This window comes from Equus caballus, chromosome 14 (assembly GCF_041296265.1).
Source record: "Equus caballus isolate H_3958 breed thoroughbred chromosome 14, TB-T2T, whole genome shotgun sequence".
Lineage (NCBI taxonomy): Eukaryota > Metazoa > Chordata > Mammalia > Perissodactyla > Equidae > Equus > Equus caballus.
Window position 1 is genome coordinate 63,525,228 of NC_091697.1, and position 24,555 is coordinate 63,549,782.

Here is a 24,555-nt window from a genome sequence, read left to right on the forward strand (position 1 = left end):
GTCTTCCATAGTGGTGCACCTCTATGCATATGGTCCTTTTTATGTTGTTAAATTATGTGAATCCACTGTTTGCTGTAGGAATTGACACTCGGATACACGGAACCCATACAGAAAGTACAACTCAGCTAAAATTGTATGATGTATCATAGAGTGGCCTGCCAAACACTTCTAATTAGCATGTTGATTAGTTACCAGTGTCCAGAGCTTTAGGGGTATGTGTGTTAGTGGAGTGGGGCAGAAAAACGGGTGTTGGGGCAGTCAGAAAAGTAGCAAAAATAATTCTACATCCTGCAATGCTATTTCAGTTTGGCTCATCTGACGCCGAGTTTTGGAGGCAACGAATAATAAAGATGCAGTGAGGAGGAGAGAAAGGTAGAGGAGTGTGGTAAGGTTAGACACAGGACTCGATCAGTCTGCTTCTTAACTATTTGGTGTAACATTAATTTCAGTGAGTTTTCCTTGCTCCCCCACTTTATCTCACATATTCTCGGAGCCTCTTTCCTGTCTAAAGTTTTTATAATGTACAACGCATGCAACTGACTTATAGCTTTTAAACAAATTGAACCTGTCGGTGAAATACAAATGTACAATGGACTTAAACATCTCTGGGAGGGTAGAGAGAAAGAGACAGATTGAAGCACTTCATTACTTTATTCTTCCTCCCTCAGACCAGTCGCCTCCGGTAGCCGTGGGAAATCACCGTGCTTTGGTATCTGGAGAGAGGAGAGTGCAAAGGCATGTCTGCAACTTTTGCTTCTGGTGGGCCTTTCTTCAAGACAACTTTACGGTCTTCCCCATGGCAAAGCCTTTCGCTGTGATTCAAAAACAAAGAGTCTTCTAAAGGGCCAGCATAGATCCCACACGCCTCCGCATGCTAAGAGAAAAAAAAAAAGTCTGCTGAATATCACACCAGACACCACTTTATTAGATTAAGATGGAAGTTGGCCAGTAGTTTTCTAACTGTCCCTGTCGAGAAGGAAGGTCTAGTGGACAGAGCAACATCCCTTTTTTAAAGCCACGCTCTCTCGCCGGAGTCTTCCGACCGCCAGGAGGCGCGGCGGTGTGGACCGCAGACTATGAAGATGAACTTGGAGCCAGATCATAGAACGTTAGCTTCACAACTTACGTGACCTTGTACAGGTCATTTACTCCCCCACCCCTGCCCACCAAGAGACTGAGTTTTCTCAAATATAAAATGGGAATTATCAAAGGATTCTTTGAGTGTTGAATAAAACATTATATGTGAATGAAAAACCTTTTGCCAACTACTAGGTATTAAATAGATATAAAGTATGCTGCTGCTGCAGCTGCTGCTGGATAAACAACAGCTACTTGAGGTTACTGCCTTCAGTACACATTCACTTCTGACTGTTCAATAGGGCTGAATAACATTCTGGCCTGGTCTTGGGGCGCAGCCCCATCTCTTCTATGCTGTGTTCTCCTTTTTATCTTGTTAAGTGGTCTGTCATCTCCTTCAGGAAAAATGGTGAGAATAAATAGAAGGAAGGAAAGCATAGTTAGCATTTACTCAGTGTACATCCACTCCATTTAATTCTCATTTAATTTTCACTTTTTCTCTGTAAGGTAAAATGTTCCATATACCAGTCACTGATTATATTTTATTTATTTTTGCTGAGGAAGATTAGCCCTGAGCTAACATCTGTTGCCAGTCTTCCTCTTTTTTTACTTGAGGAAGGTTAGCCATGAGCTAATGTCTGTGCCAATCTTTCCTCTATTTTACATGTGGGTTGCTGCCACAGCATGACTGACAAGTTGTGTAGGTCCATGCCCAGGATCTGAACCTGCAAACTGGGGCCACCAAAGCGGAGCATGACGAACTTAAACACTACGCCACAGGGCCAGCCTACTATTTATATTTTAAAAATTGTTAGGAACATTGTCAACTAAATTGCAAAAGTGAAATAGCTTATGAAAAAATTATGCTGAATTATAACTCTAAAGAATAAGGTCAAGAATAAAAGTGACGTTGTGATGCATTCAAAACAGTTTTTCATTATTGACTTCAACTCAAAGTTTACACCCTATAGTTCTAGTAAACGAAAAAGATAAAGTCAGTATAATATTGTCACCGTGCTAAAGCTATTTAGGACTTTGAAAATGACTTGATAAGCCACTACATTACATGAAATACAGCCCAATATTAAGATTATAGAAAGTCTTAACAACTATATAAATTTGATATTTAAGTCCGTTAGCTAAGTCTTGATTTCCTTGGTTTTATCTTTGTTTTCAAAATATCAGATAAAAATACATATAAAATAATCATCTCAGGGAAAATGGCAGCTTCATTTATTACATCACATATGTGTATTTTATAAGAAAATAATTATGCCATATTTTTGTGATTTATTTTACATATAATATTCATATTTTGTAATATCATCTGTCTTGGCAAAGTATATTCTTATTCAACATTAATTGCTTATCCATTATAAATTTGCAAATTAAACACATTTCTTTCTAGGAATTCTAACTTGAAATCTTCTCTTGTAGTCTGATTATTACATTATATTCTATTCTCCTTTAGAGAAACAACTTACCTTTTCACAAGTGAATGGTCAATCTGAATTTGGATAATGTTTTGAAACTACTAACTGAATGGGCAACCAGTCTCATCTGTAAATCTAGCAAAGTGGTCCCATAGCTCTCAGGCTGAATGTGCAATACAACTTTAAAAATGCTGTAGGTTTTTGGGGTTTTTTTGGCTGAGGAAGATTCACCCTGAACTAACATTCACTGCTAATCTTCCTCTTTTTGTATGAGCCGCCGCCACAGCATGGCCACTAACAGACAAGTGGTATAGGTCTGCACCTGGGAACTAAACCCAGGCCATCAAAGTGGAATGCACTGATTTAACCACTAGGCCACTGGGGCTGGCCTACTGTACTGTAGCTTTACTATTCATGGCACCTACTTCTGATGAGCTTCTTAACAACTATGAGTTAGCATTATGTAGAGGAAAAGGTAGACATATGGTCCTGAAATCTTTCGGTCTACATCTATTTTAAGTTCATAACTGGGTTATTTGAATAGGTATTGCTATTTGACTTTTGCTTGCAAGTTTATGTGAAAGCGCATCAAATAGGTTTTTGTCAGAGAATAGAATGGTGGCTGCCAGGCCCTGGGGGGAGGGGACATGGAGAGATACAAGTCAAAGGGTACAAACTTTCAGTCATAAGAAGAATAAGCTCTGAGGATCTAATGTTCAGCATGGTGACTATAGTTAATAATATGGTAATAGATACTTGAAAGTTGCTGAGAGCAGATCTTAAGCATTCTCACCACAAAAAAAGAAAGTTAACCATGTGAGGTGATGAATATGTTAATTATCTTGATCTTGGTAATTATTCCACAATGTATATCACATTATCACATTGTACACTTTAAATATATACAATATTTGTCTATTATTCCTCAATAAAGCTGGAAAAAATTAAAAATAGCTTTTGTACAGTTATATATGTCTATTCATAGATATATTAAATAGTGTAGGCTTTTTATTATGGATGTTTATAGGAAAATACCTTCAGATTCACATTCCTGAATTTCATGTTTTCTTTCCAAGGCATAACGTAACGTCCCGGGATCAGCCTTTGCTTAAATGAAAACCGTGGCAAATGAACCTCACTATACCTGAAGATTAAGAAAGCAAGAAGGGTATCTTGTGAGTTAAATAGAATAATTTTAGCATCCTCTAGGGAATGCAGGCAGTTGTGCTGTGTCCATGAGGTCTGGACCGCCACAGCTGGACAGTGCTGTGCCATGGTTTGAGGCTCACTTAACGATAATCAACCCACTAAATCCCCAAGTATCACCAAGATCAAGAGTCTGGACTTGATGCCTGGACAGCCAACTGCATACTGTCCTTTACAATTTGACCCTGATGTTCATTTCAATCTGATTTTAAGGGAGAAGGCAGCGCACCATGATCTGCCTCAGGCCTACCCACTGCCTAAAGGAATCTCTAGCCAGTCAAAAAAACCAGTAATTTATTTAGCTTCTGAATTTAGTACATGCTCTACACTCAGGTCAAACTTGCCTTCCCTGCACATACATTGTTTCCCTCTGGAACATAAAGTTTGCTATATAGATGCCAAGGGGAAGCACAAAATTGTCCTCATCAGTGTAGCACCTGGATTGCAAAAAAGACCCCCAAAACCCAGAACCCTTAAGTCCTCACTTAGTAGCAGGCTTATATGAATTTTCATCAGAACAGTTGTTGACAAGTTTAGGTAAGACAGGACAAGTGTCTTTTCCTAAAGCCATCACTGCCAGTAGTCACAGGAATTCTCATCTAGAACTTCACTCACTAGTCTAATGATGACGACATTGCTGCCTCAGATGTAACAATGTTTTGCTAACTTCATAGCAACCCATTGCAGTTACATTAGCATTTTGATTTCAAGAGTGCAGAGCTTAGAGCTATTTTCAGTGTTTTTTTTCTTTTTACCCCTTCTTAACACATCCTTATCATGAACAATTAAAAGGTGAGGATGCTTGCAGTCTTGACATAGCAGAAAATGTAGAGGACTAAACAATTATTCACAAATAATCACTTCATATTAAGATCCTGAATTTGCCCTTAGCTGATTTCCCTCTAAATACTCCGTATGGTTGATATATGTCCCATTTATGCTTCGCCACTTATTATTTAGACACACACTTTAAGAGTGTAAATCAGGGGCCGGCCCTGTGGCTGAGTGGTTGGGTTTGTATGCTCCACTTTGGTGGCCCAGGGTTTCAGCAGTTCAGATCCTGGGTGCAGGCCTAGCACTGCTCATCAAGCCATGCTGAGGCAGCATCTCTCATAGCAGAGCCAGAAGGACCTACAACTAGAATATACAACTATGTACTGCGGGCTTTGGGGAGAAGGAAAAAAGAAAAAGATTGGCAACAGATGTTGGCTTAGGTGCCAATCTTTAAAAAAAAAAAAGTGTAAATCAAATTTGCTTAAACCCAAACCAATTCAACCCACTTTATCCCCTAAGATTTGAGTCATATTGCAGGTGATTTCAGATTACAAAAATTCATTTTAATAAGGCAAGATTATGAGTGAGGATGAGCACCTGAACTATTTAAGGACAGAGAGGTGGAGTGTTTTTGTTGTCAATCCTACTAGCCAACAAGTAGGATAATGTTAGGCTGAGCAGGAATTACTGCAAGATGTACTGGTTTGGTGAGACTATTAACTGAACACAAGTTTGGATAGGCATTCCTAGATCTGGACAGCCAGAAAGGTTTAGAGCAGAATAATTTTAATAGACAAAATTCTTTTTAATTAATTAACTCGTTTTCGAGGAAGATCAGCCTTGGGCTAACTACTGCCAATCCTCCTTTTTTTTGCTGAAAAAGACTGGCCCTGAGCTAACATCCATTCCCATCTTCCTCTACTTTATACGTAGGATGCCTACCACAGCATGGCTTTTTGCCAAGCGGTGCCATGTCCGCACCCAGGATCCGAACGGGCGAACCCCAGGCTGCCGAGAAGCAGAAGGTGCGAACTTAACCGCTGCGCCATTGGGCCGGCCCCAATAGACAAAATTTTAAAGAACTTTAAAAATTGAAGTGTCAGTTTCTATACACAACATTAGGATGCAGTATGAACCAGAAATCTGTGTGGTTTCCAAATGTTAAGGAAGCACTATTGATCAAAATGAACCAGGAAGGTGGGGGATGGTGCAATTCATTTAACGAAAATAAAGTAGCCTCAGGCATTAATACCCTTCAAAACCCAATATTTTCACTAGAAAAACAAGCAGTATTTACATGAATACGTGGCATTTATAGTTCTACATGTTGATTATTTTTCGAATGTACTATAACTTTAAAATCACTTCTCATAAATAATGAGGAACAATATTCAGTTAGCTATTTAAAATATTTTTTTCCTTGGTTATAGCAATTTTTATGAAAGAATATTTGAGATTAAAAGATAAAATCACTTGAAACTCATTAAGGACTGCCAAAATTCTAATTTTATTTTTGTAGTCTTTTATGAATAAAAAGCAACCGATAACCATTTTCCTTTTCTTTTCCCACTTAGATCCTCAGATCCCACTTCAATGACCACTTTAGGGACTATGGAAGATTTCAAGTACACCGTCGGCAAAGAACAGCCTATAATTGCTTCCTACATATTTTTTCTTAATCTTTTTTATAAACTATAGTCAACTCTTGGAACATCGTAAGTAAACTACTTATTTCCTTCAATAAAAATGCATAACTTCAAACTTCATGCAGATGTGACATTTTTAATATCTAACTTCCTTAACATAAGGTAAAACAGGCTTAGGCAGGCTGCCACTGGGAATTTTTTAAATGTCCATGGTAATTACACAGGTATGGATCACATTCAGAATTTAGTATATGACCAAGTTAATTAAGAAGTCAAAACAAAGTTAAAGTTAAGAATCAATACTTCTTTGAAAAACTTCTGATGTTTATTTACTTCTGGACATAAGTGGGAAAAGCCATCGGTATAAACCTATTTTAAAATTGCCTAAAAGTGCTTAGAGCACAGAAAACGTAAATTTGAATACACTTGTAATAGCTGAACGATCTATGTCTTCTTAGGATCTTTTAATGGAATGTTTTGAAACCGATCATAACTCACTGCAAAGACAAATCAGAAAAAGAAAACAAACTTTTAAATGGCATGTTATAATGACCTGGACTAAACTGATTATCAACTAGTAATTATTAGCACATGCAACAGAATGAGAAACTAAATCCTCCACTGTATACTTTTCAGTATTTTCTCAGACATAAGACATTTTTACATGTTTCTACCAATCGCATTCACCTCCCCACATATTCGATTTTATTTAAAACAAGAAAATGGTTCTTTTCAGATTTTTATGTTGATCAGTGCAAAGTAAAATGAAGCAACCTCAGTAGAAATGGTTTATTACAATGTTATTTTAGAAAGACATTTCTCAAAATGTACTAAAAGATATCCAAATCATGAGAATGATCAACTTCAATGGCTTCCTCCGCATCCAACTTTGTCTCTCCATGTCCTTCCTGCGATTCATCAAGAGAGGCCAGGGCCTCATTTGTGTCACTTGCGAAAGTTTCTCGTGATGTATCATCTTCTTCTTGAAAATTTAGACTTTTAATGGCTTGTTTCATCTTTTTCCCCAACACCTGTGTTCTCCTCTTCCTAGCAGCTTTTTTATTTTCATATTCTTTTTGATTTTCAACGTAGAAAATGTCCTACAATAAAGGAATAACTTGGGTAAATAAGAACTATCATTTATTAGAAGTTATAAGTTTGTTTCTTTAAATTCCACTTCTCACAAAAACAAAGTAAATATTATTGTTAGACTCATAATTAGAGACAGAGTCCAAGACATTAAATAAGTCCCCACTGCAAGCAGAGGATGAAGCTATGATTCAAATTCACCATAGTGTTAGGTCTAGGGCCCATGCTTATTCTACCACTCTGTAGTTAAAATTTTCTAAATGGAAAGATACAGTAGGAAAATCATGTTGTTTAGGATTTAAATAAAATATAATCTATCATTAAAAAACAGAAGTCTTTGGAATAAAGATATACTAACTTTGAAATGTCACCACAATCATACGTGATTGCCCGTACTGAGAACCTGAGCCATGCCTGAATTGTGACTGAGCATGATCACGTAATCTACACAATGCAAGAAAATTCCACCCCTTAAAAAACATTACTGTCATTAATGTGTGAGAATGTAAATCTTTGTCAAAAACTTTTATCACAAGGCATAAAAATAATATAGCCAGCACTGCAACACATTCCAGAATGCCTGAAATGGGATTTTAAAGCATGAAAGTAAGAGATTCTTCTAATATAGGGTTTCTCAACCTTGGCACTACTGAAATTCCAAGCTCTGTAGTTCTCTGTGGCGGCCGTCTGCTGCGTGCACTGGAGGGCACCTGGTCTCTACCCACTAGCACATACCAACCTCACCCCCAAACTGTGAAAGTCAAAAACATCTCCAGACAAGGCCAAACGTCCCGTGAGAGGCAAAACCGCCAGCAAATGAGAACTGTTCAAGTAGAAAATACATTTGCATTGAACTATTAAATGGAAAAACATAAAATAACATCTGGGACCCTGACAGAGCAGATAAATATAGTTTCCGAGGGTACAAAAGAGTAGGTCAGGGATCTAAAGAGAAGGCTAAATGACTCTGCTACGACAGAGAAGGTTCAAAGGTTTAAAAGAGAAGCTAGTATAGGCAGGACACACTTCCGACATCCTATTCTCTCTCTTTTCTTTTCTTTTTTTTTTAAGGAAGATTAGCCCTGAGCTAACAGCCGTGCCCATCTTCCGCTATTTTTTTTTTTTTTAAAGATTTTTATTTTTTCCCTTTTTCTCCCCAAAGCCCCCCAGTACATAGTTGTATATTCTTCGTTGTGGGTCCTTCTAGTTGTGGCATGTGGGATGCTGCCTCAGCGTGGTTTGATGAGCAGTGCCATGTCCGCGCCCAGGATTCGAACCAATGAAACACTGGGCCACCTGCAGCGGAGCGTGCGAACTTAACCACTCGGCCACGGGGCCAGCCCCCATCTTCCTCTATTTTATTTGTGGGATGCCTACCACAGCATGGCTTGCCAAGTGGTGCCATGTCCACACCCGGGATCTGAACCAGCGAACCCCGGGCCCCCAAAGCGGAATGTGTGCACTTAACCTCTGTGCCACTGGGTCGGCCTCTTGACACCCTATTCTCTTCTGGGAAGGGACTCTTAAAAGCTGAATTAAGCCAGTGCCTATTATATTCTTAATGTGCACCTCTCTTCTTGTTTATAAACAGCACTGTGAAGGATGGTGAGATAAAAGGGGCCCTCTCCTTCTAAAATTCATGCTAAATAGTTATACGCAGCACACAGAATTAGCAGAGGAAGCAGTAAGGACCCCTGAAATTACGGGAATAAGGCAAAGCTTCAGATTTTTTTGGTGAAGAAGAGGAATAAAAGTATTTGCTACAGAAATAAGGAGGGGCTGGGAGCGGAGGAGGAGGGCACATATGTGAGAATAAAGTGCAGGAAGGACAAAAAAGGTGAATTCAGAGGAAAATGAGGCTGGCTACCATCTACTGAACGAGCACTTTTCTGTGCCAGGGATTATGCTAAGAACTTGACACACACGTTAACTCTTTTCATTCTCACAAGAACCTTACGAGGTAAGTATACTACCCTTGTTTTCAGATGAGGAAAGGAGGGCACAAGATTACAGAGCTAACATGAGAGGGTATAAAGTCTAAACTCATTTATGATTTCTCCAAATCCATACTCTTAAACCCTATTATGTTGCCTTCACAAAAGTATAATAATTCACAAGTGTTTCAAGAGCCTACTTACCTTTGAGTGGAAAGATAAAAAGAAGCTGTAAGTAGACAGCAGCATTTTCATTTTATGTGGACGTACATCCTAGCATCTTGATAAAAACAATCCTATGAAGTACAATGCTTGACAACACTAAGCAAAATTATGAAGTTTCCCCTTTCCTTCCAAATACGGCAAGCCTCATTAAAAAGGAACGTTACTCCCATGGGTTAAACAGAACAAACTGGGGAAAGGCCCAAAGAAATGTTGTAGCATGTTGTTAATGTAGCAACAACAAAAGCAGACAACAGATAATCTGAGAGCAATTCTTTCGCCCCATCCACATCTATGTACAATGAACTCTACAAGTTAAAAAAACTGAACTATAAACTACCTGCAGAGGAAGATCTTGATAGCTGAGCTTTTTAAAAATATAGCAAATTGAGTGATGTCAGGATCATGGCAGAGTGAGTTGTTCCCTCTGTCTCCCCCCTCTAAGTTACAACCGACTGGACACTAATTGACCAACAAAGGATTCCTGGGGTCAGCCCAGTGGCACAGTGGTTAAGTTCGCACGTTCCGCTTCTCGGTGGCCCGGGGTTCACCAGTTCGGATCCCAGGTGTGGACACGGCACCACCTGGCAAAAGCCATGCTGTGGTAGGCATTCCACGTATAAAGTAGAGGAAGATAGGCAGGGTTGTTAGCTCAGAGCCAGTCTTCCTCAGCAAAAAGAGGAGGATTGGCAGTAGTTAATCCAGGGCTAATCTTCCTCAAAAAAAAAAAAAGAGACACCCTACACAGCACAACAGGGCACATAAGAGATCCACGCATCTATACATCCAGAGGTGGGTGGACTGGCCCCTGGGGAGGCAGTGGACCTAGGGGAGTAGTCCCCTACCCCTTCCCTGGCAGCAGCCATTCAGAGGGTGGATCCTCACACTGATGGGTGCACCTACTAGAGGTTGCTGCAGCTCATGCCACTACAAGGGGACTTGGTAGGAGCAGAAAAAAACCGATGCAGCTTGCTTCCCACCTGGTCTCCCAGTGGATCCAGCCCACACATCTGTGAGCAGTCACTGTGCGGGCATAAAAAAGGGGTACAGCTTGCTCCCTGCCCATCTCCCAGTGGATCCAGTGTGTGCACCTCCTCGCCCTCCCCTGGCAGTGGCCAGGTCTTTCCAAAAGTGGGACAGTATACAAAACTTGGCTTTTCCTGGCTGGCGAAGGGTGTCCTGAGCTGAGTTTTCAAAACACACTGGCTAATGCCAGAGACCAGAGGCTGCTGAGTGAGCAGCAACAACAACCTCTCTCTGCCTAGCCCCTGCTCCCCACAGGTGGTGGCAGGGAGAACCTGCAACCAGAGGCTTCAGGAACCACAGTATAACTGGTGACGCAACCCCCAGTGGTGGCACCCCCGACACTAGCTCCACCAGCAGCTGGGGCTGCATACAAATCCCTGGGTCCCTGGGCCACCAGCAGTGACAGCAACACCAGTGAACCCAGCAACCCTGGCAGTGGTGCAACCAGCACCCCTAGACAACCTGGGAGCAGCAGCATCCTAGCCCATGGAAAACCTGCAGAGAACCAGTGGAGGAACACAAGACCCAGGCAACCCCAGAAGCATCAGAAGTGCCTGCAGCCTAGTGACCCCAGCGGTGACACCTGAAACTGCAGTAATGTTGTAAGCAGCAAGGCACCAGCAACCTCAGAGGCACAAGCGACACAAGGAGGGCAATGATGACACCTCTAGCAAAGGCAGTGGAGGGTGTAAAGTATAAGCTCTCAAATACAACTAGAAGCAGCTCAGAACCAAAGTAACCAAAGCTGTACCAAAATAAGAAAGGTGGTTACTAACACAAATGTGCCAGCAGAGCATCAGCTCATCAAACACCACGAGAACTACAGTAACACAGACCAGAAAGAGAATGATAACTCTCCAGAAACTAAACTTCAAGTCACAGAAGATTACAATCTAACTGACAGAGAATTCAAAATAGCTGTCATAAAGAAACTCAGTGAGTTATAAGGAAACTCAGAAAGACAGTTCAATGAGCTCAGGAATAAAATTAATGAACAGAACGATATCATCACCAAAGAGACTGAAACTCTAAAAAAAACCAAACAGAAATTCTGGAGATGAAGAATACAATTAATGAGATGAAAAATAATGTAGAAAGCATTAAAAACTGAGCAGACCATATGGAGGAGAGAATTAGTGAGCTCAAAGACAGAGACTTAGAAATGATTCCGGTGGAAGAGAGAATTAAGATTTTAAAAAAACGAAAAAATTCTCCAAGAAAATCCAACTCAATTAGGAAAAGTAAGATAAGCAATATAGGTACCCCAGAAGGAGAAGAGATGGAGAAAGGAGCAGAAAGCCTATTTAAAGAAATAATAACTAAGGACTTCCCAAACCTGGGGACGGAATTGGACATGCAAGTACCTGAAGCTAATAGAACTCCTGATTACATCAATGCAAAAAGACCTCCAAGGCATATACTATTAAAACTGTCAAAAGTCAATGACAAAAGAAAAAATACTAAGACCAGCAAAAGAGAAGAAAATAACCTACAAAGGAACCCCCATCAGGCATTCAGGGGATTTCTTAGCAGAAACCCTATGGGCTAGGAGAGAGTGGAATGATAAATTCAAAATACTGAAAGACTGGGGCTGGCCTGGTGGCGCAGCGGTTAAGTTTGCATGTTCCGCTTCTTGGGATTCGCCGGTTCAGATCCCGGGTGCGGATATGGCACCGCTTGGCACGCCATGCTGTGGTAGGCATCCCACATATAAAGTAGAGGAAAATGGGCACGATGTTAGCTCAGGGCCAGGCTTCCTCAGCAAAAAGAGGAGGACTGGCAGGAGTTAGCTCAGGGCTAATCTTCCTCAAAAAAAAAAAAAAAAATACTGAAAGATAAAAACTATCAGCCAAGAATACTCTATCCAATGAAATTACCCTTCAAATATGATGGAGAAATAAAAGCTTTCCCAGACAAACAAAAGCTAAGGGAGTTCATCAGCACAAGACCTGCTTTACAAGAAATGTTGACAGGAGCCCTCCTACCTGAAATGAAAAGGCAAAGGTATACAAAGCTTTGAGAATGGAGATACACAGAATCAGAAAATTGCAGCTCTCTATCAGAATAGGTAAATAAACAATCATAACATAAAGGATAAAGGGAAAGAAAGCATCAAAAATAACTACAACCACTTGAATTTGGTCACAAACTCACAACACAAAAAAGAATTTGTGAACACAAAAAATAGACGGGGAGAGGAAAAGGATGGAACCCGCATAGACTAATGGAGATAAGAGGTTATCAGAAAAAGGACTATCTCATCTATGACATCTTTCATACGAAGCTCATGGTAACCACAAAATGAAAAAAATCAGAGCAGAATCACAAATCATAAAACAGCAAATTAACTTTTTCTATTCATAAACTTTGTATTTTCTAAAACAAAACTTAAATAATTCCCAAGTCATATACCAAAACAAAATCAAATGAAAAAAAGGAAAACAAGCCCACTCAGTTCAGTTCTGGCTTTCAAGTTTTACAGACTGTGATTCCTAGTGATATAGCAATGAAAAGAATACCTATAACATCACCATTTGGATGGCATATAAAATTACCTATAATAAAATCCTATTTGCCTTCAGGTTTTTTCCTCTAACAGTAAAGGTACTCAATCTACGCACATGCAGAAAATTTGGAAACACAGAGAAAAATCTTTAAAGCCAAAACATTTATAACCTCTCACAACAGACCAAATCATTGGCAACATTTTAGAGTTTTACACACCAATCTATTGTCTCGTGCCTCTTTTCCTTTATAAATTTGTACTTTGTCTTTTAAAAAAATTCAGTGTTAACTGCATTTTCTTAAAATTATTTCACAAAAATGGGGGCTACAGGATAGTCTGTTAAAAAATGTCCCTATAGGGGCTGGCCCCGTGGCCGAGTGGTTAAGTTCACGTGCTCCGCTGCAGGCGGCCCAGTGTTTCGTTGGTTCGAATCCTGGGCGCGGACATGGCACTGCTCATCAAACCACGCTGAGGCAGCGTCCCACATGCCACAACTAGAAGGACCCACAACCAAGAATATACAACTATGTACCGGGGGGCTTTAGGGAGAAAAAGGAAAAAATTAAAATCTTAAAAAAAAAAAAAAATTCTAAACAACAACAACAAAAAATGTCCCATAAGTCAACTTCCCCCTATTATTAGATATTTCAAATGTTTGTTACACTGCAAGGTTTCTGGTAGACTAACATAAAAAAAACCCCTACAAACATCAAAATCCCATTCTCCACAATGAATTAGGAGAGCTGAATTTCAAGACATGTGATTCAATGAAAACAGGGGTTTGAAGTCACTGTTCCACGTAATCCCAAGCATATCATTTTTATTTCTCTTCACTGGCATAACAGGCTAACACACACTTTGATAGACTGTGGTAAACATTAAGTCATATAAATATTTGGCCTAGTGCCAGGCACACAGTGACTAAATGTTATTTCCTTCTCTCCTGCTTCTCGAAATTATTTGTCCAAGGCTTAGTTAATTACAAAAAGCTTTTCTAGATACTACTTTATTTAATCTTTTTATAGCTCTATTAAATAGGCAGGGCACATATTAAAACCTCCACTTTATGAGAAAATTGAGGCTGAGGGAGAGTAAGTGATCTGCTCACAGTTATATAATCACTAAACGGCAAAAATAAGATTAAACTCAGATTTTGAATCTTAGAGAATTAGAATTCTTTTCATCACATCATGCTATTTCTCTGAAAAGAGTGACATTTTGCTATCAAACAAAAACCAACAAAGAATGTTCTTTCTAAATATACACTTTTTGTCAGGGTTTACTTTGGAGGGGAGGAGGAATGTTAAGGTATAAGTTCTGTTCTACCATTCAACAGTTGTGTTCCTATGGAAATTTATATTGTTACAGATTTGTGTTATCAAAATAATTGTTCCAATGAGGAATAAAAGCAGTTATGAACTAGAGACTTCAAATGCGCAATAACAGTTACATTTCCTGTAGGAATTTCAATAACAGATTAAAAAAAAAATGACTGGAAGTGCATAGTCAGAAAAGAAACAACATTGAGCAGAATATGATTACATGGAGCATCAGCTCAAGAGAAATGGCTTTATTGACCTGTCATCATTAGCATTATAGTCAGTACAGCTCAAACACGGTCCTATCACCTTTACCGCCCACTGTTATTCTAAAGAGAATACAAAAGCTTCACACAGAGCAGCTGTGCTGCACGTGCACCAGCTCTTTCCTATGCAAGAAGCTGGCTCTCTATCTCGATCATATCTGCTAAATGCAAATGTTTCTTAATTAAAAAATTAAAACATATCAAATATTGAGTTGAGAAAGACCCACACTGTTGAAAAGTTCCCATACAAGAAATCCTAGTAACACAAAAATGATTAAGAATACTGATAAGCCTAGCTTCTAGTTTATAAGAAATATCAGAGATAGAGAAGTGAATGAAATAAATTCTTGAGTAGACACCACAATGTGGTACCTTCTATAAGATAACCATCTTAGACTCTTGAAAAGGTCTAAATCATAAAGGAAAATGTGGGATTAAAAAGATCAAAAGAGATATAACAAATGGAATGTGGAAATCTAGATAGGATCCTGGTTTGGGGGAGAAAAAAGAAATAAAATACATTCTCGGGACAATTCAAGAAATTGGAATAAGGTCAAGATACTGGATGATACTGTGAAATTGTTTTTATTTCTCTGAGGTGTGGCCGTGTAGGATATTGTCCTTATTATTGGGGGATGCGTGTTGAAGTAACTAAGGCTGAGTATCATGATGTTTGCAACTTATTTCCAAATGGTATGGAAAAAAATTGTACAGGTAAAACAGGAATGTCAAAATATTAACAACCCCTGAATGTAGGTGGAGGATATATGGGTATTCGTCCTATTATTCTTTCATCTCTTCTGCATGTCTGAAATTCTTCATTAATAAAAAGTTGTAGGAAGATTAAAAAATAACTACATGCTAAGAGACTAGGAAAAACTGCCATAAAAGAAATCTTATCTTGGCTCTGAACGGGAAGAAAAAGAGGAGGCAGAGCTTTACAAAAGGCACAAGTTTTACTTGAAATGAGACAATGACAAAATTAGTCAATTTAAAGCAGAGCAGGTGACAGATTAATAGAAAATGAAGCTGGAAGCTGAGTAGAAGTCAAATTACGAAGGATCTTAAAAGTTAAGGACATTATCATTTTTACCTTAATTTGTTCCTCGCTGATACTAGGAGTGTTTTTCAGGAGATTCAGAAAAACTCCACCCGGTGTTCTTCTTCGACTACCATTCTACAAAAAGGAACAGAGAAATTATCCTGTATAGACTCTTCCCATGAATGGCCAGAGCATTTTTTAAACAGAGAAGTGCCCAAGGAGATGATAAAGTCTACCCTGACCACTGCAGTTTATCTGCAATGTCTTCCTCTCCCCTCCTCTCTATATCTCCATTTGATTTACTTCTTTTCCCAGAGCATTTATCACTTTCTAACATACTTGAAGATATTATATTTATTCTTTTTTTTTTTTGGTGAGGAAGATTGGCCCTGAGCTAACCTCTGTGCTAATCTTCCTCTATTTTTTATATGCAGAACACCACCAGACTATGACTTGATGAGTGGTGTGTAGGTCCACGCCTGGGATCTGAACCCGTGAACCCTGGGCCACCAAAGCAGAATGCATGAACTTAACCACTAAGCCACTGGGCCAGCCCCTATATTTATTCTTTAGAGACTGTCTTCCTCCCACCCCCAACTACAACATAAGCTTCTGTCTAGAGCAGTGCCTGGCACATAGTTAACATTCAGCAGATCTTCATTAGCTCTCTGGAATATCAAGTTTAATTACTACAGTATTAAAACATTGATGAATCCATAACTTTATGCTGAGCTAAACAAAAATCAAAGTACCTCAACAGTGACACAAACAAGGGTGCCCGTACATTCACGATTATTATAATCGTTTTGTTGCTAACTTCTCTTTTGACTTCTGTAATCTACGTTCATAGGCTGTTTCCTCAGCCAATGGTCTCAATTCTAACTGGTTTCTTTTCTCTCCATGTCCACAGCATAATACTGATTTATTCTCTTGTGATGTGACCATTCAGATTCAGGAGGAGCAAATAAGAAGGAAGCCACTCAAACGTCATCCTCACTGTGTGGGGAAACTGAGTTAAATGAGACCTGCAAAACCACTCTGTGGGATCCATTGCCACTGCCTGAGAGCCAGCCCGAGCCAAGACTGCTCTTCCTGCCACTCAGCCAGCAAAGGGTTCTCAACCTTGTTTTTTCATTAGTGCTTCCCCTACCCCAGGAGCCTTTTCAGACAATTTTTCTCCTACTCCCCCCCCACCACCCATGAAATTTAATACTCACAGATACACTGTGTATCTACCTGTGCTCTATACATAACAAGAATAAGATTCCCGCCCCCACCCCCCCCCGAAGAACCAAATGTCAAGAATGCATGAATAAATCAAAAGCAACACCACTCTGTTCACCATCACTAAGCGCTGGGCATTGTGAGAAGCACTTTATGTGCATCATCTCTGATCCTTATGACATAAGATTAATGCCCATTTTACAGTTGGGAGACTGAGGCTCTGAGAAGCCAAATAATTTAGCCAAATCTCACACCTAATAAGTTGCAGACCCATAATTCAAAACAAGGCACCCCAAATTCCAAAACCCATATTCTCAAATCTGAGCTTCGAGGTTCCCCCTGGACTCTTAAAATTTTAGCCCTTACTCTTAATAAATCCTATAAGAGATGTGTTGTTGACTGCAGATTAACAGGCTACAATTTATGTACGTTTTTTGTAAGGAAAGGATTAATTGCAAAAACCAATTATACTGCATTTTTAAATTCAGTCTTCATTATTAAAGAAGTTTTTAAACATCTTAAACACACCGAAATATGTTATGATACATAAGAGATCCAATGATCAGAGAGGTTTATTCTGTAAAAAATCACATAAGTGGCTGGCCCGGTGGTGCAGCAGTTAAGTTCAGGTGTTCTGCTTCGGCAGCCCAGGGTTCACTGGTCTGGATCCTGAGCGTGGACCTACGCACCGCTTGTCAAGCCATGCTGTGGCAGGCATCCCACATATAAAGTAGAGGAAGATGGGCAAGGATGTTAGCTCATGGCCAGTCTTCCTCAGCAAAAAGAGGATTGGCAGCAGATGTTAACTCAGGGCTAATCTTCCTCAAAAAAAAAAAAACAAAAAACACATGAAACACAACACAAAACCAGAAACAATGAAGCAGTTAGACTTACCATTATAAAAAGGCCACCATTTTGTTCAACTTCAGCAGTTTCCATGAGAAGTTCAATTGCCTTTTTATTCCCAATTATCCTCACCACTCGGGCTATTAGATCTTTCTTTGGTTCCTGCAACCTAATAAGGAAGAAATAAAGTAATATTAACCTCTTTAATTGTTGTATAAAGTTGAAGAAATCTACCTTAGTCTCTAGGTTAGTCCTCAACAAGAATTAAAATCCTATTTTAACATTTGCTTTTCGAAATCTTCAATATTTAACCTTGGAATCACTGACATAGAAACATTCCTATCTTGGATCACTCAAGGAGACAGTAACCACCTCCAGTCCCGTAACTGGCCTCTTCATTTTCCCTTCCTGGATTATGGTGGATTTCAAAATAAATGTGCACATACAGCAAGGGGAATGCAAGGCTAAAAGCAAAAGCACATAAAACCAGTCCTCTCCTGTCAAAACAAATAACAAACATACACTCTGCTTTCAATTATTATGACTAAAAGTTAGCTCTCCTAACTCCAGAGATGTCTGGGAGCTTTCAAATGAACAGAATATGGGGGCCGGCCCCACGGCTGAGTGGTTAGGTTTGTACACTCTGCTTTGGTGGCCCAGGGTTTCGCTGGTTCAGATCCTGGGAGTGGACGTGGCACCACTCATCAGGTCACGCTGAGGTGGTGTCCCACACAGCAGAGCCAGGAGGACCTACAACCTGAATATACAACTATGTACTGGGGGACTTTGGGGAGAAGAAGAAGAAGAAAAAAAAAAGAAGACTGGCAAGAGATGTTAGCTCAGGTGTCAATCTTTAAAAACAAACAAACAAATGGATAGAATCTTTCCCTCACAGGTTCCCTGCCTCAGAACAAAGGATATAGCTAATACCTACTGACAGCTTATTATGGGATATGCACAATCCTAAGAACTCTATATACATCATCTCAGTTAATTCTCTCAACAACCTTATGATGCAGGTACGATTATTTTCATTTCATCATCGAGAGGTAAAAATACAGGGAGCCTAAGTAACACTTCTAACGTTGGAGCCCACACTCCACAGAGATGAAGAGGACCAATATTGCTGAAGTCCTACCCGTTCCCTAACGAGACCCGGCTTCCTGTTTCTCCTCAAGAGGAGGCAGTACATTACTGTGGAAAGAGCACTAGACCAGGAACAAAGGGACCAGAGTTTGGTTCCAGGCCTGACACTTAAGTTTGTGACCTTGGGCAAGCCACCTAACTATTGGGCCTCAGTTTCCTTATCTGTAAAGTGAAGGCTTTGGTTTACAAAATCTCTAAGTTCTTATTCGGCACTCAATTCCAAACTCACTCGGTATTTCAAAAAGCCAGTACTAGTGTTGACAGGCTTGCCTGGAAAGTAAATACTTGTTTTCCTACCAGCTATATTACTCTTGAACCATATCTGTTTTCAAATTTGTGTCAGTATTCATCAGTCATTTAGAGCTAACGAAGTTAAAATTTGAACTTGTTAAAAATACATGAAATATAAATTTACAAGATATCAAGTAATTCTACTCCCAGGTAGCTACCCAAGAGAAATTAAAATACATGTCCAAAGACCTGCATGTGAAAGTTTGTAATAGCATTATTCACTATAGCCAAATGGTGGAATAGCAATTCAATATGGATGTGTGTATATGTGTGCGTGCACACATAAGTAAATAGTTGATTCCTGCTACAACATGAACCAGTCTCAAAAACATTACACTAAGTGAAGGAAGCCAGGCACAAGAGACCACACACTCTAAGATTCCATTAATACGAAACGTCCAGAAAATGAAAATTTATACTAACAAAGTAGATTACCAGTTATCTGGGGACGGGAACAGGATTAACTTTAAATGGGCTTATGGGTAAGAGGAATCTTACTGGGGTTACAGAAATGTTTAAAAAGTGGTTTATGGTAATGGTTGTACAACTGATAAATTTACTAAAAAAAATCAACACTTGAAAAGAGTAAATTTTATCATATGTACAATTTGCCTCAATTAAGCTGTAAAAAAAAAAGTCATGAGTATTTGAAAACTTAAAAAAACACATGATTAAAAAGATGTTTGTATCTAAAGAGCTCTATAGCACTAAATGGAAAGAGCTGCTTAAAAGTTTATAAAAGTCTCCAAAAATTATTCTATCAGGCCTGTCCAAATGTTAGAAAATCCAAATATATTCACATAACCAAGTAAGCCCAGAGTTTGTTCCTTCAATTAAAAAATCTCAAAAAGGATCATCATTAATGTATCTGGAATCTATTTCATTTCCGATAAACAGAAGATAGTTGGTTAAATGCTCATCTGTAGGACAAATTTAAATGCTCACCTGAAAGAAATTTCATCAGCCACTTTCTCTTGAGAATCATCCTCTGTGATCTCATACCGGCCTTTATAGTTCATTTCTACTCTGTCCCCTAGTCTGTCTTTGACAGGTCGTTTCCGTTTGAGATGACCTTGCCCATTTTCCTCTTCCTTTGATCCCGTTTTTTTGCCACCATGCATATATTCATCTAGCTCTTTGTCTAATTCTTTTGTGTGTTCTTGAGATTCCCTCTTCAGTTTCTTAGCAAGCAAATAATTGTAGGTCTCAGATTGCCTGCTTTTGTCAATAGTGCCCTCCATTCCCAAGATCCCAAGTTCAGTGGCCACCGCATCTTGATTCTGTTCTTGCAGCACAGCACCCCATATGTTGTTAACCTTCTTTCCTCCGGCAACAGGGGGTTTCTGGCTGCTCTGGCCAAACTGAAAAGGCTCTGGTTTGGGAGGAGGGTTAAAACATTTCTGTCGCTTGCGTTTCCAAAGAGAGCTATCATCATCTGAATCGGAAAAACTCTCTTCACTCGAATCCACGCTTTTAACAGTCCGGTAATGTGATACTGGTGCACATGCCGCGGCAGGATCCTGGAAGGGCCTTGCTGCACTGTCCCTATCTAGCACTTTCTGCAAGTGAAAGGAAATACAGTCAACTCCGCAAAACACATTAACTCCACCTACCAACTGCTATTTAAAAAAAATTACTTAGGGATTCAGCTGGACCATTCTGAAACAGAACTGATCTTCAAAGACATCTCTGAAACCAATCTAGTCTCTACTTTTTCTAAAGTTCCACATGGAATTTGCCAATATTAAAGCCACAAATTCTTTTTTTTTAAATTATCTTATTGAGGTCACATTGGTTTATAACACTGTGTGAATTTCAGATGTACATCATATTATGGATTCTATATCGACTGCATTGTGTTCACCACCAAAAGTCTAGTTTCATCTGTCATTCTACCTTTGTACTCTTTTAACCCTTTCACTCTCTCCCATCCCCTTACCCTGTGGTAATTACCAATCTTTTCTCCGTATCTGTGTGTGTTTATCTTCCGCATTCGAGCAAAACCATATGGCATTTGAATTTGACTTATTTCGCTTAGCATAATACTCTCAAAGTCCAGCCGCATCACAAATAAAGCCACAAATTCTTATTTCTATAGCTAAATGCAGTACTTAATTCTAAGACCTCCTTTTAAAAAATTACCGAAGCTCTTAATTCTCACTTTTAGAAGATTTCAAATCTTTTTGTTATTGTCAGAATGTTTGAAAATGACATACACAATAACTGTTACTAGCAGTTAAAACAATTTGTTTTCTTTCTTTCCAAAGACCCCTGTCTTGCATTTGGACACATCAACTTCACTTGGTTTTGTGATTACACTCCTCTTAGAATCCCTGAAATATTACTTGTAAAACTGGAGAGTCCATAGCATTAAGTTTACCAAGTCATGGGACAATCTAAGTAAAACAGCCTGAAAGAGACCGAAACACAAAACATCTTGGTACCAATTTCCTAAGACATTTATATCTAAAAGGGATCACCTTTGTTTTTTGTATTAAACACTAAACCAAGGATTTATTGAGATCCTATTATGTGCTAGGAATGGGGGTGGGCTGACTTAAGTCAATAAGAAGACAGTCTTCCTATCCTCAAATAATAATGGCAGCTAACGTTTGCCAGGCATTACCGTGTGCTGTATGCTCCAGTGAGTCCTCACAACCGCGCTATCAGTGGCGTACTATTATCATTCCTACTGTACACCTGGGCCACGAGGCTAAATAACCTGCCACAGGTCACAGAGTGGCGGCGCCAGAATTCGAAGGCGGGCAGCCCGGCACCAAAGCCCTCTAAAAGAGCTTGCTACCGAGTACCGCAGTCAAGACAAATTCCCATTCAGAAAACTGGGATGCTAATACAAAACCTAGTGCCACCTTAGCGCGTGACGAAGCTAGGTTCGATGGGAATATGGCAGACCAGGCCCCTGAGCAAGTGATGAACTTCATTCCTGGTCCTCAGTCTCCCTCTCTGCTCTGGGCGAAAATGAGCGCCATGGGCCGTTTCGGGGCGACGTTCCCAGATTCTGTATTTTCGGCAACAGATGCCCTTCCGGGACAACTCGGCCCGATGGAGGGGGGACTCAGGTTCAGAAAACGAACGGCGGCGCATGCGAAGCGGAGAGGAGGCGGCCGCACGCCGGGCTCCGGGAGGCCGCGAGGCCCGCGAGCCCCCCCTCGCCGCGAACGCCGGCCCGGCTGCCTCCCCGCCGCCGCTGCCCCCGCCCGCGCCGCCCGCGCGCCTCGCCCTCCCCGCCGCCGCCTCCCGCGGCCCGGGCTCCGCGCGCCCTCCCCACTCACCGGCACCTGCAGCGGCCTGTCGCTCGGTGCGACCGTCATGTCGGAATCCGAGTCGGAAAGCTGCCCATCTTCCATGTCGCCGGCCTCCTGCGCCATCTTCCCGCGGCGCGGCGCTCGGGAGAGCACTTCCGGCGGGGGGCGGGCACGGCGGGCCGGCGGCGGCTGCGCGGGCGCCCCCGCGAGGAGCTGCTGCCACCCGCCGGCGTGCGGCTCCCCGGCGCCTGGGTCAGGACTGAGCGGGAGGCGCCGTCTTTGCGAACCACTCGTTCGAGCGACGCCGGGAAGACGACTCCGGTTTCCGCAGCACTTGGGCGCGTTTTCTTCCAGACTTGATTTTCGTGCAAGGCCACGTTTGTGCACGGACAGCGGCCACCGGGGACTCCCTTGGCCTCACACGCCTCACCGGGATGCTCCGGGCAGGCCTCCCTGCTTCCATTCTTGCTTCTGCGCACTCCACTCTATACCTAGCCTTTCTGACAGTACCTGAGGGCCCTGCCTTGCTCAGACCTTCCAGGGCCTTCCCTCCACACAATAAGGCCGGAGTTCTCAGCATGGCGCACACGGCCCCTGGCTTGTCTGCGCCCCTCTCCTGCTCTCCAGCTGCACGGGTGCTGCTCAAGTTGTTGTTCCTCAAGCACCATTTGTTCTTTCGGAGCTCAAGGCCTTGGCAGTTGCTGTTCCCTCTGCTTCACCGACCCTTCCAACACCCTCAGCACCCATTCTTTGCACAGATTGTTCTCTCACATGATTCAGGTTTCTGATTAAATGCCACCATTTCGGAGAGGCCTTCTTGGACCACCCTGATTAAAACAGGATCCTCTACTGTCACTGTCAAACTCTTGTTTTCTTCATGGCATCAATAGTCATGTGTATTCATTTTATTTTTTGTCTTTCTAAACTAAAATGTCTGTTTTATTCACCGTTTCCCCCAGTGTCCAACCCAGTGACTTCTTGTATTATTATAATTATTGACCTAGTATTATATATTCTTGACCTATTATAATAGGTGATCAAGAAATATTTATTAAATTTTTTTACATAAAAGGAATCTTATTATTTATACCTTTTACTATTCTGTAATCTGCTTTTAAAAAAAGGATATAGCAATTTATCCTGGACACCTTTGTATACCAAAATATAAAGACCTACCTCCTTCTTTTTAATGACTCCCTAGCATTCCATAGCATGGAGGTACCATTATTTATTTAGTCTCTGATGACATATAGGCTGTAGCCAATTTTGCAATTAGTATGTATTTTTACAAACTTGTTTTATAATTTCCTTAGGAAACGTTTTTAGACTGCATGGAAAAGAATGAATATGCATTTTTTGATATGTGAATTTAAGACCCATAAAGGAATTTAGAAATCACCTTGTCCATTCTCTTATTTTGACAAATGAAAAGAGATGTCACAGCTAAGCTACTGAACAGCTGTCTTAACTCCAGGTCTCCTGACTCTTAGACAACTTTATTGTCTTACCTTTCCTACATAGAATTACAATGCCCCTGGAATTGATTTTTCTGTATGGTGTGAGGTAGGAGTCAAATTTCATGCTATAATTAACATTTTACTATGTTAAAATATAGTAAATGGGATGCAGCTAAATATCATATAATGCATAGACCAGCCCCTCACACTAAAGATTTTCTCCAATGTTTTCCTCTGGAAGTTTTAGAGTTTTAGTTCTTATCTTTAGGTCTATGGTCCATTTTGAGTTAATTATTGCATATAGTGTGAAGTAAAAGTCAAGTTTCATTTTTTTTGCAAGTGAATATCTAATTAATATAGCACCATTTGTTGAAAAGACTATCCTTTCCCCACTGAATTTCCTTTTTTTTTTTAAACATTTTATTTTTCCTTTTTCTCCCTAAAGCCCCCCAGTACATAGTTATATATATACTTTTTAGTTGTGGGTCCTTCTAGTTGTGGCATGTGGGATGCTGCTTCAGCATGGCTTGATGAGTGGTGCCATGTCCAAGCCCAGGAGTCCAACTGGCGAAACCCTGGGCCATCAAAGCCAAGTGTGTGAACTTAACCACTCCACCATGGGGCCAGACCCCACACTGAATTTTCTTGACACCTTCATTGAAAATTGACTATATAGAAGAGTCTGTTTCTGGGTTCTCTAGCCTGTTCCATCAATCTTTAGGATATTTATGTCTATCTTTACTCCTATTTTACACTCTTTGTTCATTACTGTAGCTTTATAATAA

The 24,555-nt window shown here is 40.4% G+C and overlaps 2 protein-coding genes across 2 annotated transcripts; both read right to left on the reverse strand.

The window, feature by feature from the left end:
* Positions 1 to 607: 607 nt before the first annotated feature.
* On the reverse strand, positions 608 to 4,416 carry SPMIP10 (sperm microtubule inner protein 10). Its single transcript, XM_001504485.5, has 3 exons — positions 4,202 to 4,416; positions 3,546 to 3,654; positions 608 to 874 (listed from the first exon to the last, which is right to left on the reverse strand). The coding sequence occupies exons 1-3, from the start codon at positions 4,285 to 4,287 to the stop codon at positions 665 to 667; spliced, it is 405 nt and encodes a 134-aa protein (XP_001504535.1). The 5' UTR covers positions 4,288 to 4,416; the 3' UTR covers positions 608 to 664.
* A 1,557-nt stretch (positions 4,417 to 5,973) lies between these two features.
* Positions 5,974 to 22,788, reverse strand: PHAX (phosphorylated adaptor for RNA export). Its single transcript, XM_023617782.2, has 5 exons — positions 22,341 to 22,788; positions 19,993 to 20,606; positions 17,659 to 17,779; positions 15,592 to 15,675; positions 5,974 to 7,236 (listed from the first exon to the last, which is right to left on the reverse strand). Exons 1-5 carry the CDS (start codon positions 22,434 to 22,436, stop codon positions 6,967 to 6,969), a joined length of 1,185 nt encoding a protein of 394 aa, XP_023473550.1. The 5' UTR covers positions 22,437 to 22,788; the 3' UTR covers positions 5,974 to 6,966.
* Between the last annotated feature and the right edge of the window lie 1,767 nt (positions 22,789 to 24,555).